Genomic DNA, 14,896 nt, shown 5'->3' on the forward strand with positions numbered 1-14,896 from the left:
ATAATATTAGACAAGATCCTTTTCAAGATCCTTTTATTAAAACTATCTGTTTAGCTGTGCCTTTACTGAATGAGCACTGTGCTGCGTCCGACAGATTGCACTATCATGTTTTTCTCTTCTTCTTCATTCTTTATATCACATTTTACCTGTTTTTATGTTTTGTTTTGTTTTTATGCATTTTTATTATTTGTTTTTATTTTTATTTTACTTGTTTCTTTTATTCTTCTTTATGTAAAGCACTTTGAATTGCCATTGTGTATGAAATGTGCTATATAAATAAACTTGCCTTGCCTTGCCTTGCCTCAAGACACTTCTATACAGCTTAAAGTGACATTTAAAGGCTTAACTAGGTTCATTAGGTTAACTAGGCAGGTTAGGGTAATTAGGCAAGTTATTGTATAATGATGGTTTGTTCTGTAAACTATTAAAAATATAGCTTAAATGGGCTAATAATATTGACCTTAAAATTTTAAAACTGCTTTTATTCTAGCCGAAATAAAACAAATAAGACTCTCTCCAGAAGAAAAAATATTATCAGACATACTGTGAAAATTTCCTGAATCTGTTCAACATCATTTGGAAAATATTTAATAAAGAAAAACAAATTCAATAATTCTGACTTCAATTGTATATATATATATATATATATATATATATATATATATATATATATATATATATATATATATATATATATATATATATATATATATATATATATATCTGAACAGCCATGAGTGATTATTACCTGCGTCCGGGGCACCTGTGGGAATAAGTTGAGCGTGGTGGGTCTTTTTGGACGGTAGGCCTCCATACTGACAGGAACGGCAGAATCCATGGATGCTTTGCTGTCGTGTCTGCAGGCCAGTGTTTGACTCCTGTCGGCAGCATCAGTCAGATGTAGAGGCTGGGTCTCTGGCTGGATCTGACCCTCTGCACCCGCCTCTATCCTCCCCAAAGCAGCACTGGGTGCCTGACGCACGTGATCCTGCAGGGATTGAACAGACCCACTGTCGCTCAGAGAGAGAAAAAAGCACTGTAATGACATCAGACTGTGGCATTCGGAGAACAGGAGACGGGGAGGGCTGGGGGACAAAGACTATTCATGCCTGGTGTTTACTCACTGCATTACAATGAGACACTGCCGGAGTTCAGCTCCAAAGTTTGCAGAACTCAATGTGGACTGCTATTCACATCCATAGTAGGAACCACAAAAATGCTGTTTTTCCCTCAATGTTCTTCTGTGTATGTTAAAGGAGACCTAATATGCCTCTTTTTACAAGATGTAAATTAAGTCTCTGACGTGCCTAGAGTGTTTCAACTCAAAAACCACACAGATTATGTTTATACCTCTCTGAAACTGACCCTTTTAGGATCCTAATTATGGTGTTTTGGTGACTGTCGCTTTAAATTCAAATGAGATTGTGCTTTTTTCAAAAGAGGGCGGAGCTACAAATGCCTGTGTATCAGCATAGTGACAGATTAGAAAAACGACCTATGCTAATGAGAAAGAGATGGTCACTAGTGGGCGGGGCTTTCCCCCTCTGATGACACGTACAAAAGGGAGCATGTCAATCAAAGTGTTTCTGGATTCAAGTCTGATTATAATCAATACAATTAATACATTTTTAGCATTAGAAGCTGGAAATATTCACACACTGCTGGCACACAACTGTGTTTAAACCCCTTATAAAAGTTAGTTTTGCATAATAGGTGTCCTTTAATTTGTGTTCAACAAGAAAGAAACTCAAACAGGTTTGAAACCACTTAAAGAAACACTCCACTTTAAAAAAGAAATGGCTTTAGCTTAGCATAGATCATTAAATCGGATTAGACCGTTAGCATCTCGCTAAATAGAAAACCTGTCACCTTAAATGTAATATTTTTTTAAAACAATCTTTTATTTTTTTCATTGTGTTTAGGATTGCAGCCTATGTTTTTTTCATTGTGTTTGGGATTGCAGCCTATGTTTGCACAAAAGATTTCTTTCAAACGGTAAATTAATCTAAAATATTACTAAACTCGAGCCAGTTAGCATTTCCAAATAGTGCTAAAGTGGAAAAAAGTCAATGTATGCTCAATGTATTCCAAAATAAGTCAATTTAATTTAGAAGTAATGCAAGAACTTACTTTAGGGTTTTACCCACTACTCATTATGCGAAATATTGTTAAATGCAGTTTTGTTTTTAATTTGGTCTTAAATAGACCACACATGTTTAGTGGACTGTTTCCCTCATAGTATTTTCATTTCATGCCCAAACACATTTTTTTTTCTCTTTTTTGTTTTGTGCTGATGATAATCTACACTGCAGAGAGGACTGTTGTGTAGACCATTTTCACTACAGGCAAAATATATAAATGTGACTTCCGCCATCTAGAGGTGAAATGCTGTAAAGCACAGGAATGATCAACTCATTAACAAATAATGACGAAAGATATATACTTTTTTTTTTTTAAATAAAAAGGTCACAGAACATCAATAATAATGGTTAAAATCACAAACAAAATCACAAAGACCAAGATATAAATCACATCCATAATTAAAAACTTCCACAAATGCTTCAAATACTCCAACTTTCAGTCTCACATGGAAAATACTACAGTGTTTTTAAGCCACTTTAGTAATGTATGCTAATTAATCAATTAATTGTTAATTCTATGGTTGCTTTGATAACACAAAAAGTACAGCTGACCCAATACTGTAGTTTTCAACAAATACAGTGTATATTTTATCACAATACACCAGTTTACTGTAGTAAAACCTAAAGTATACTACAGTATTTATCAGTTCACTATTGTTAATAATGCAGTATGCTGCAGGATTCATTAATGGGGTTCAATAATAATAGCATTACCCACTACTCACATTTCCCAGAGATGGGATGTGGCTGAAAGGGCATTCGTTGCGTAAAAACGTGCTGGATAAGTTGGCGGTTCATTACATTGTGGCGACCCCGGATTAATAAAGGGACTGAGCCGACAAGAAAATGAATGAATGAATGACACTACCCACATAGCAAAATATCTCTGACCCACACAATCAGCTTTTGCTTGACCCATATGCCGCAGTGAATTTCAGTATACCCTGCTGAAAAATCCAGCTTAAACCAGCTAGGTTTTAGAGGGGTTTTGGCCATTTCCAGGCTGGTTTCCAGCCATTTTCAGCCTGGTCTTAGCTGGTCAGGCTGGAAAATGACCAGCTAAATCCAGCTAAAACCAGCTTGACCAGCCTGGTTTAAGCTGGACATAGCTGGTTTTGGCTGGGCTCCCAGCCTGGCTAGGCTGGTCAAGCTGGTTTTAGCTGGTAATCTCTGGCCTGGAAATGACCAAAGCCCCTCTAAAACCAGCCTGGTCGACCAGCTAAAACTAGCCAACCAGCCTAGGCTGGTTTAAGATGGTTTTTTCAGTAGGGTACATGACTGGACCAAATCTGGCTTCTAGTCAAGGGCCAAACATGTACCATATCTGGGCTAAGACTCAGCTAAGATAATAACTCATAACTGGGCCCGAACTGGTCGTCACGACTGCAACGAAATCGATAAACCCATGTATCATTGCATTTTTAGCGTGCCATGGGCATGCTTTTTCTCGAAGCTTCCTGAATGGTAGATTTTTTTGTATTTATTCGAAAAAAGTTTACATTTATTTTAAATTTGGGTCAAGACTGGCCAAACTCACATGACCCACATATCAATAATTAACATCTGGGCCAAATACTACATTTTACATCTGGCCCAACTGTTGTGTGCCGCCTTAAAGACGGTGCAACCTCAGCCAAACCAGGGCCATGTTTGCTGTATGCCAGTGCCAAATGAATGCCTGCTGTGCCAGATTCATGCCAAATCTGGGCCAGAATTCTTTGCTACCTGGGTATAATCACTATAGTATAGTCATGCAGGGTGGTTATTAGATTAAATTCAGCAATATTTAATGGTTAAGCGAGATCTTCTCTCACCTTGATGTCAGAGTCATTGCGTCTGGCCTTGAATGCGTATTCATCTGTGATTTCTGTGATTTCAGACAGATCTTCATCCTCAAATTCGTCCAATCCGATGTCATGAGTCAACCTGTAGAGAAAACACGCAGCTATAACTGCTTAACAATACTTGTATTAAACAATACTCATGTATTATACAATAGATGAGGCAATCTATAGAGAAGTCGGAATTAGACCGCTTGTGATTTTTGATTTTTCACAGGATTTCCTATAATATTTTTTCTTCTGGAGAAAGTTTTAATTTCGGGTGGAATAAAAACATTTATTATTTATTTATTTAAGCCATTTTAAGGTCAATATTATTAGCCCCCTTAAGCAATATCAGTTTTGGATTGTCTCCAAAACAAACCACTGTTGTACAATGACTTGCCTAATTACCCTAATTACCCTAGTTAAGCCTTTAAATGTTATTAGAAATGAGTTATTAAAGCTATTATGTTTAGAAATTTGTTTGAATAAATCTTATTTCCGTTAAACAGAAATTGGGGAGAGAATATATACATGGGGCTAACAATTTAGGAGGGATAATAATTCAACTGTATGTAGTGCACAGTATGCAGAAATGTGTTAATATGTGTGCTTGTACATCAAATCTTAAAAGTGTATTTTATAATATGAAATAAATAAAACCCACTTAACGAGAGCCACTTCAATGCATTTTAAAGTAACATATAGCCTATTTAAAATATTGGATAGCTTCTGAATAGCTTCAGAATGTAAACAGTGACGTGGCATTATGTGTCACATGACTGTGTGTCCCCCTGGTGGATGTAGTTCATCCCCACTGTATTTGTACTACATAAACATGCTTACTAGTTTTACTAGCCAAAGGAGTACCAGCTGGATTTCAGGAGCAGATTGTGAGCCTCTCTGTGAGATGAATATGCACATTTCAAAATAAAAGTCCCTCAATACAGTCTGTGACACTGCAGTGCAGTTATAAAACCTACACTGGATGGTGGATCACATCCCTTTATCAGGCCTTTATGAACCCATATATGTTATATGGGGGGGGGGGGGGGGGGGGGGACGCAGTGGGTAGCACGTTCGCCTCACAGGTCGCTGGGTTGATCCTCGGCTCAGTTGGCATTTCTGTGTGGAGTTTGCATGTTCTCCCTGCGTTCGCATGGGTTTCCTCCAGGTACTCCGGTTTCCCCCACAGTCCAAAGACATGCGGTACAGGTGAATTGGGTAGGCTAAATTGTCCATAGTGTATAAGTGTGTGACTGTGTGTGTGGATGCTTCCCAGAGATGGGTTGCAGCTGGAAGGGCATCCACTGCGTAAAAATGTGCTGGATAAGTTGGCGGTTCATTCCGCTGTGGCGACCCCGGATTAATAAAGGGACTACACTGACAAGAAAATGAATGAATGAATGAATATTTAATGGGGCCCCTCAGATATCCTGGGGCCCTAAGTGGCCGCTTACCTCGCTTATTGAATAAATCCGTCCCTGATAACAGAAAATCGCCATGCCAACATAACCAATGATCTGCAATGGATGCAATAAACACATGCACTAACACAAACATGTGAATTAAGGTGGTGTTGCAATAGAAATGTCTGACATGACAGAACGTTGCCATGTCAACAAAAACAACCCTCTGCAATGGACGCTGCATGCAAACACATGTGCACAAGCATCATTTCTACAGGGAAAACAAGCTCGTACCATTTCTCCCACTGCTCCTCCGTCCACTCGTCATTGCCATCACCGTTTGAGTCCATCCTGTGAGCCGTGCAGCGTGGGATTGTGTTGACATCTGCTCATATTTCAGCGTCCTCCATTGGAGCTGCTCGGAGTGAGCTCCAGATTTCTCCTTTCGCTCTCATGATGAACAAATCTCCATGCATTCTTTTCTTTATGTATCTCTCTTGCCCTTGGGGATGTTTTACCTGCGTCCTTGCATCTGTAACTGGAGTCAGGCAGGAAAAGAAGACCGAATATAAGCAGTGCCGAGTCAGAGATGCTGCATGATGCTCTCCTTCTGCTTCTACATCACAATCATTCACATCACTTGGACCAATAGCAGAGCTGCATTTTACAACATCACTCTTCCTCTCTCTGCTTCTTGTCTCCAATGTCGCCCTTCCCCCACATACACACACTTGCATGCGTGCACCCACACACACACACACACACACACACACTCAGATGTTACATATGTATTTTCAAAGCAATTGGAATTTGAAAACAAATGACATACATTAGTAATGATAAAAAGTAACAACAATAATATTATTAATAATAATACATAAATAAATTAAACAATACCTAATATATTAATCAAAACAAAAACAAATAATACTATAATTTGCAAAAATAATAATTAAAAAGGAAAATAATAATAATAAACAAACTGTATGTTTGTGATAATATTAAAACAATAACAAATAATAATAAAACGACTAATATTAAGCAAGATATTTAAGGATCACAACTTTAGGATTCTATAATAAATACAATAATAACAATAATATAATATATAATAATAATTATATAATATCTAATAATAATATAAATAATAATAATAAACAAATAGTATATTTGTTATAATTATTAAAACAATCACAAGTAATAGTAGACCTAATAAAAAATAATAGTAATAATAATAGTAATAAATAATAATAATAATAATAAAACATCTAATAGGAAATTTAAGTAGGCTATCACAACTTCATTCATTAATTCATTAATTCATTAATTCATTAATTCATTAATTCATTCATTTTCTTTCCTTTTTCTTTTACACACTCATTCACACACATACAGTACACTATGGACAATTTAGCTTACCCAATCCACCTAAAGCACATGTCTTGTGGAGGAAACCGGAGCACCCGGAGGAATCCCATGCGAACACGCCACGCGAACAAGCAAATTCCACACAAAAACGACAGCTGACCCAGCTGGGGCTCGAGCCAGTGACCTTCTTGCTGTGACGCAATTATGCCACTGCGCCCCCGTGCTACCCACCGATCACAACTTTAGGATTCTACAATAAAAAAATAAATTAATAATAATAATAATAATAATAATAATAATAATAATAAGGATATAATAATAATGGTTTTCCTAGGGATGTGTTGCGGCTGGAAGGGCATCCGCTGCGTAAAAATATGCTGGATAAGTTGGCGGTTCATTCCGCTGTGGCGACCCCAGATTAATAAAGGGACTAAGCCGAAAAGGATATGATCGAATGAATAATAATGGTCCGTCTGTCCATCCATCTAGATAGATAGATAGATAGACAGACAGACACTGGACTAAAGTGTGTGTCAGTGTGTGTGAGTGTGCACATGCATGTACAATGACAAGGGTATGACACAAGTATTACAATGAGATTGTATTGTGAATTATGAAGCCATTTGTTGCATCCCCATTTTTTAAAAAGCGGATAAAGGTTGTTGCTAGATTGCAGTTGCGGCAGAAGGTTAACGGAAATTAATTGCATTATTTATTCAATTTCCCGTTAATTGTATTTTATTAACGTCTACCCCATCCCCATAAACCCAACCGTCACAGTAATGTAAATATATTAATCAATGTTATACAGCTGTTTCCCATGATCCTATCTAGACTTTGCCCCAGTACAGTTGGTGGCGGTAATTCACCACCTTAGAAAGCTGCTGCTCCAAAGAGTAGAAGAAGAAGATGATGATGATCAGCATGTGGGGTATCTACGTTGCAATCTTCATCAGTCGCATCCTAAATGAATGAATCCGAGCTTTACATCTCTTGTGGACATTTAACGTTTAAACCGAGGAGATGAAATGAGACAATAACCAAAAATCATCGTCAAAACAGGTAAGAAAATCCAAACGTCACAGTAAATTTCCTCTAAACGACCATCTTTATTACATAAATAACTTTAGCAACGAGTGTCACTGATAATGGAGGCACAGCGTTCTTGGAAGAATCATCTCTTTCTTCCTCTCACACAAACACTGCCTCCTTTAACTTACTCTCAGGGGATTGAATTTGCTGGTGTTTATTCTAGTAATTGTATGGCATTAGGGTCCAGCTGGGGGACAGAGAGAGGCACACAATGACTTGCTGTTCGAGTAAAACACTGAAAACTTCTCTTGGACACGACACGAGAGAGAAAATCATATTAATTCGTGTTGAATGAAAACACATTCGCGAATCACGATGTTCTGTTGTCCAACTTTTCATCAGCACAAAAGAAACGCCACGTTTAAATGTTTGTAGCGTCTTTACGTCTAAGCTTTTGGGAAAACCCGTTAAACGTATTTACTTTCTGAAGGTGTTTAGATTAAATAGTTAACCGTCGTCTGCGTGTCATATCCGGCAATGAATCATGGATTATTCTACTATCGTCATCGGTAAACTAACGTTAATGTTATGTTACCTGCCTTTGAGTCAGTCCAACAATGAAAACATCGAGGTCAAGTTGCTTTGATATTCGCACATTCGTTCAGTGACTACTTGTGAGATGCTCCCTATATTGTTTACTATATGGTGAATATTCGGTCTTTAATCCCATGATGGCTATGACTTGAAAACAACATTATCACTATTTATTTGACTGAACAATGTTTCAATAGTCAAAATATGATTTCACTATTTAGAATTTGCGAGAAATATTTTTTTAAACTTATATTGTTATGGAGAAAGTCAATATGTCTGAAATTGGTATCACCTCAGACCTTCATCCTGTAGCTTTTCGTCCTGAATAACAATTATTTGTTCACAGAATGTTTACTTTTTACATCCTTGTGTGTTCAAAACAACTTTACAATAACCAAAAGAGAACATAATTAATGTTTTAGGTCATTTTAAATGTTTTAAGTAAGCGCCCACATTGATTTTGAAACTTTATTGTTGCTAAAACTAACCGTGAGTGATCTTTCTGTGGGTTAGGTTTTATAATGTTAGGTTATTATTATACATTATATATATATATATATATATATATATATATATATATATATATATATATATATATATGCTTGTGTTTTTTTAATTAGAGTTTTTAATTTCAAAATAATAACATAACATTTCAAGAACACCATTTTATGGTTGCATAAAATAACCTAAAAATATGTGTATATTAATATGTTAAATGTGATTTATTTTTTTTGTCGTTATTTAAAAACGAGGGTGGTGCGGTGGCTCAGTATTTAGCACTGTCACCTCATAGTGGAGTTTGCATGTTCTCCCCGTGTTGGTGTGGGTTTCCTCCGGGTGCTTCGGTTTTCCCCACAGTCCAAACACATGCGTTATGGTCAACTATGCACTATTGAATAAACTAAATTGGCTGTAGTGTGTGTGTGTGTGTGTGAGTCTGTATGGGTGTTTCCCAGTACTAGTTTTCAGCTGGAAACACATCCGCTGTGTAAAACATATGCTGGATAAGTTGGCGGTTCATTCCGCTGTGGTGATCCCTAATAAATTAAGGGACTCAGCCGAAGGAAAATGAGTGAATGCTTGTATTTAAAAACTAAAAACAAAACAAAATGGAGCCGTCCATCCATCCATCTGCCACCAAAATATGAATATAATCTCATTTAAAGCTGACACGATTTGAAAATCGGCCAGGCTCATTTTACTAGTCATAAACTCCTTTGAATAGTCTCTGTATTTTAATATCATATTTGATAATGCTAAATTTATTCACAGGATGGTCAGGGTTATTGTATGTTTATTTTCCCAACTATAAATAACCTAAATTGAAAATGTGTAATACCTATGTTAGACACATCTCAAATACTAATACAGATGATTTCTCGTGAAATAAATTTTTTAATGATTAAAATGACGACTAATTCAGTCTGGGAATAAACCTTAACCTTAACTCCAGAGATACTAAAATAGCAAAGACAGACGGGGGGTTGAAAAAAGCAAGTGAGCCGCAAGGAAGGAAGATGAATAGGGAAGAAGCGGTTTTGTGTTTGGATAGATTGATGTTTTTATTGACGTTTGCCTATTTAAAGCTCAGCATCTATTCAGCTGTGTTTTCTGAGGAAGAGGCGGACAGGATGCAGATGGAGAGATGGTGTTGTGTTAAATCTGTTCAGCTGCTTTGAATTTAACAGAGATTTCTTTAACAGAGAGATTTGTTCATGTAGTGGAGAATCAGACTGAATGTAAATGAGAAAGCAAATAAGAGTCTCCACAATAAAGAACAGGCAAATTTGTTGATTGTAGGTGTCGATATGCGGTCAGATGTGTGTGTGTGTGGCTAATGCAAATGTAAAATAACTTTTACCTTAAGGTTATTTATAAAAAAAAATAAAAAGAGAACAAAGAGCTAAGGTTAGGGGCACATTGTGTTGGCCTGTCACAATAATCAATATACCGATTCATCGCGCAACACATGGACATGACATTTTTGGTGATGCAGTATAGATCGCCCATACATACAAACCAATTCCAGCAACACTTTAGCTGATCTCTGTCTTTACTGGAGGTGTCAGTATGGTTAAAACACTGAAGTATTTACTATAAATTACTATAGTATATTTTCATGTGTGTGTCTGACAGCTGAAAACAGATCTGGTAGCAGATATCACAGCCTCTGTTACTCTTTACCTGCACATTTGTGTTAACATTTATTATTTATTTAGGACATGGGTTTGCACATTCTGATTATTAAACTGACTTTAATTAAATGAAATATTCTTAGAAATAAAATAGGATGAGTTCTTTGGCAGAGTGTACTTGCGTTATTATGATATTATATTGTCATTCTGGCATTATATAATGATGAGCGGCATAAAATGCTCTTAAAAAGGCAATAATATCCTGTATTGCAATATATTTTGGTGCAATATATCGTACAACAAACAATAGATATCATGACAGGCCTAACAGTGTGTGCTTGCCGGGTTAATTGCATTTATTTATTTATTTACTACAAAAAAAGTCATATTTAAAGCTGAAAGGCTTTGAGACCTTAGAAATGGCACTTTTTATAATTAGTAAATTAAAAATTTAATATATTTCTGCATAAAACAACGTTAAATAAAAATGTAAAAAACTGACACATTTAAAAATCTAATAAAAGACAATAATTGTCAAAGTAAAAATGAAAAATATGAAAATAAATATGAAAAATAATCTCAACAATAAAGAACAGGCCATTTTGTTGATTTGTAGGTGTCTATAAGCTGTCGTGTGTGTGTGTGTGTGTGTGTGTGTGTGTGTGTGTGTGTGTGTGTGTGTGTGTGTGTGTGTGTGTGTGTGTGTGTGTGTGTGTGTGTGTGTGTGTGTGTGTGTGTGTGTGTGTGTGTCCGTACTAAAAATAAATTTTCTTAAACATTATTTAAAAACAAAATCCAAAAAAGAATAATAATTAAAAAAAATCCATGTTAAGGGGCATATTGTGTGCTTGCTAGTTTAATTGCTTATATATATATATATATATATATATATATATATATATATATATATATATATATATATATATATATATATATATATATATATATATATATATATTGTGACTATACTTGTATATCAAAAATAAAATGGACCAATAATAAAATATAAACAAATAAATAAAAATTATAAATATATTTCTACATCAAAATAAACTTTTTCTGCTGAAAAAATGAAGCCGCATGACGAATTGTAAGAAAATGAATATAAACATTTCTAACACACTCTTCATTGTGTAACTAAAGGAGCGTGTAATTGGATTAGTTTCGCGATCCTTCCTCGTCAAGCAGTGCCTGAGTGCCTGAAGGCCACATGTAGAGAATGCAGAAGTTCTGATTCACACAGGGAAGTTAGTTGAGTTTACACCTAAAAGGAGAATCAGCAGCACTATCCTGTTTCTGTGTGCGTGTGTGTAAATAAAAAGCAGCTCATCTGATTATTGTCTGTAGAGTCTCCTCTACTGGTTTAAATGCATCTAAGCTCAGAAAAACATTGGCATTTTCACAGAATGTGTTTAGTAATATGGCATGATTTCGATGTGATTCGCTTCAATCAATTCAGGGCTTAAAGGTACATTCACTGATTCATTCATTCATTCAGCTTAGTCTCTTATTTATCAGAGGTCACCACAGTGGAATGAACCGCCAATTAATTAGTCTTATGTTTTACGTAGCAGATGCCCTTCCAGCCGCAACCCAGTACTGGCAAACACCCATACACACACACTCATACACTACGTTCAGTTTAGTTCATCAGTTCCCCTATAGCGCATGTGTTTGGACTGTGGGGGAAACCAGAGCACCCGGAGGAAACCACGCCAACACGGGGAGAACATGCAAACTCTACACTGAAGCACAAACTGACCCAGCTGGGACTCAAACCAGCGACCTTCTTGCTGTGAGGCCACAGTGCCGGCCCTTAAAGGGATTGTTCACCCAAAAATGAAAAGTCTGTCATTATTTATTCACCTTTTACTTGTTTTAAACCTTCATGAGTTTCATTCTTCTGTTAAACGTAAAAGAAGATAATTTGACAAATGTTGGAAACCTGTAGCCATTCCATAGTATTTGCATTTGTTACAGGTTTTCTTTAAAATATCGTCTTTTGTGTTCAGCAGAAGAAAGAACCCCATAAAGATTTTTAACCACTTTAGAGAGAAAATGAGTAAATGATCAATCTTGCGTGAACTATCCCTTTAAGTCAGAATTGACATGTTGTTTTTTAACAAAATTCATCAGTTACATGTCGGTGCAATAGCCTAGTGGTTAGCGCGCTGACATATGGTGCAGTAGCACTTCAGGGCGTCCCGAGTTTGAATCCCGGCTCGATGACATTTCCCGTCCTCACCCCTTCTCTCTCTCCCACTTCCTTTCCTGTCTAAAATACTGTCCTATCTTGTCAATAAAGGCAAAAAAAATCTTAAAAATAAATAACACTGATTTAAAAATAAAAATAAATAAATACATCAGTTACAGTGAATGATGGAACATTGTTTGATGCATCAGGAGCCTTTGACGACTTTAAAATGCTTTAAGCTTTACATTACAGCACATGATATTATATATTTTGGTGCAGACACCGAAACGGGACGTCCTGTTTCAGCCTGTGTATAACTGTATATTCTAAAAAGGTTTTTATCATGCTTTTATCTTCATTTTATTCATTGTGAATCAACTTCACCTTCTCTGAAATGGCCATTGGAGTGAAATTGTAGAAAACATCTTAAAATTCTTCCTATTTTTGTGAGATATTTGTGGTTTAACCCATCGCATTACTTTCTGTCCTTCTGGTTTTAACCTTTTAATTTTGTGAATTAGATGTTTACTGATGAGCAGAAACACTGAAGAAGTGGCCACTGAAGGGTTTATTATTCACTGACATTCTCTGCATTTCTCAGTGTTTGTGTCTCGGTTGGTGTGTGTGTGTGTGTGTGTGTGTGTGTGTGTGTGTGTATCGGTCAGTTGAATGTGCTACTATCTGCTTGTTGTGTTGACATTTTAACAACATTTTAACAATTTATAAAAAAATGAATCACTTTCTGGTCATCGGATATTAGGCATGGACATATATATTGCGATCGTGATTTTCGAAAGTATTACATCGCTTTGTAAACGTTTATAATTACCACTTCACGAGTCTCCCCATACAGTTGAATAGAGCGCTTGGACCTGGGAGCCGCTTCGCATGACGTCACACTTAAGCCTGATTTATACTTCTGCGTCAGGTGACCGGCATAACTCACGGCGCAGGCAACGTGCGTAGCTGTGCATTTATACTTCTGCGCACTGTCTCTGTCGGTCCGCATTAACACTTCCGAAACGCTAGTGGGCAGTGGGGTGTAAATGTTCCTCTGTGTCGAGACTGCTGTTTTGCTTTTCCTGAACACTTCCTGGATGTACAAGTGACTCAAACTCGCTCATTTTGAGGCAGGAATCGGCGGACGTGCAACAACTTTAACTATGAGGTAAACACAAAACAAAACTTTCCACCCGGAGCTCCTTCACGGGACTCCACCATTGTAAACAATCGCGCGGCTCTCGGTCCCGCCCAGACTCGTCAGCGCTACCAAGCCGACCAATCACAGAGCTTGCGCTACGCGTTGTTGCGACGTGTAGTTAAAATTTGAGAGGTGCACGGCAGTGACGGCCACGGCAAAGGGCTCTATGCGTCAGCGCCGTAGCATAAATCAGAAGCATAAATGTTGAAGTATAAATCAGCCTATAACAAGTGGATACTGACACGCAGGCATTCATAGCTCCGCCCTCTTCTGAAAAGAGCACAATCTCATTTGCATTTAAAGCGACAGTTACCAAAACACCACGATTAGGATCAAAGCCTAAAAGGCTCAGCTTCAGAGTTTTACATTATATAAGTGGTAATTTGAGCTGAAACATCACACACACACTCTAGGAACATCAGACAGATGTCTTACATCTTGTCAAAAGGGGCATAATAGGTCTCCTTTAACATTTTAACTGCACAAATAAAGAATAAAAATATTTGAAATGAACAACTACTTACAATTAAGTGGCTTTATTGGTTACAAAACCCATAATCAGTAAGGGTTTCTGTTCAAGTTTTAAATGGCCTGAGAAAAAACAAATCACGAATATTATTATCAATATTATTAACAGCTTATGGTTTATAGTGTGCATTCCTTCACATTACATGCACATTTTTTTTTCTGTCAGTATATTGTCTGTGTTCATTTTATCATTAGATTACTGTGAATGCCCCTGCAGTGAAATCACACTGAGTGATGCGTGATCACTCCTCCTCTGTTCACATAGCCATGTCTGTTCATGTGAGCGCATGCTACTGTTTAGTGTACTTTATATTTGATGCACTCAGTGTGGTGTACAACTCCTTGAGTTGATTACTCGAGTGCTTTCCAGATCTTCTCATGTGCTGCATGTGAGTAAATCAAGAATTATTTCACACATTATAGGATTGGCAAGGTGTTTTACTGCATGAAGGACGGATGTTGTTTTGCAGA

The 14,896-nt window shown here is 36.8% G+C and overlaps 2 protein-coding genes across 3 annotated transcripts in view; one reads left to right on the forward strand and one right to left on the reverse strand.

Annotated features, from left to right (window-relative positions):
* mapk8ip1b (mitogen-activated protein kinase 8 interacting protein 1b) overlaps nt 1–5,993 on the reverse strand; it is a 23,011-nt gene extending 17,018 nt beyond the window's left edge. Inside the window, exons 1-3 of the mRNA XM_087262413.1 lie at nt 5,668–5,993; nt 3,956–4,067; nt 749–988 (exon numbers count right to left, since the gene is read on the reverse strand). Of these exons, the coding sequence (XP_087118539.1) occupies nt 749–988; nt 3,956–4,067; nt 5,668–5,723 (408 nt within the window). The 5' untranslated portion in view covers nt 5,724–5,993. The remainder of the gene's footprint in view (nt 1–748; nt 989–3,955; nt 4,068–5,667) is intronic.
* A 1,653-nt stretch (nt 5,994–7,646) lies between these two features.
* Nucleotides 7,647–14,896, forward strand: part of LOC100334018 (equilibrative nucleoside transporter 2) — a 28,639-nt gene continuing 21,389 nt past the window's right edge. For both annotated transcript variants that reach the window (XR_015496585.1, XM_087262437.1), the window contains exon 1: nt 7,647–7,803. The gene's annotated coding sequence lies outside the window, so the exon portion shown is untranslated. The remainder of the gene's footprint in view (nt 7,804–14,896) is intronic.

Source organism: Danio rerio, chromosome 7 (assembly GCF_052040795.2).
Source record: "Danio rerio strain M-AB ecotype USA chromosome 7, GRCz13ab, whole genome shotgun sequence".
Taxonomy (NCBI): domain Eukaryota; kingdom Metazoa; phylum Chordata; class Actinopteri; order Cypriniformes; family Danionidae; genus Danio; species Danio rerio.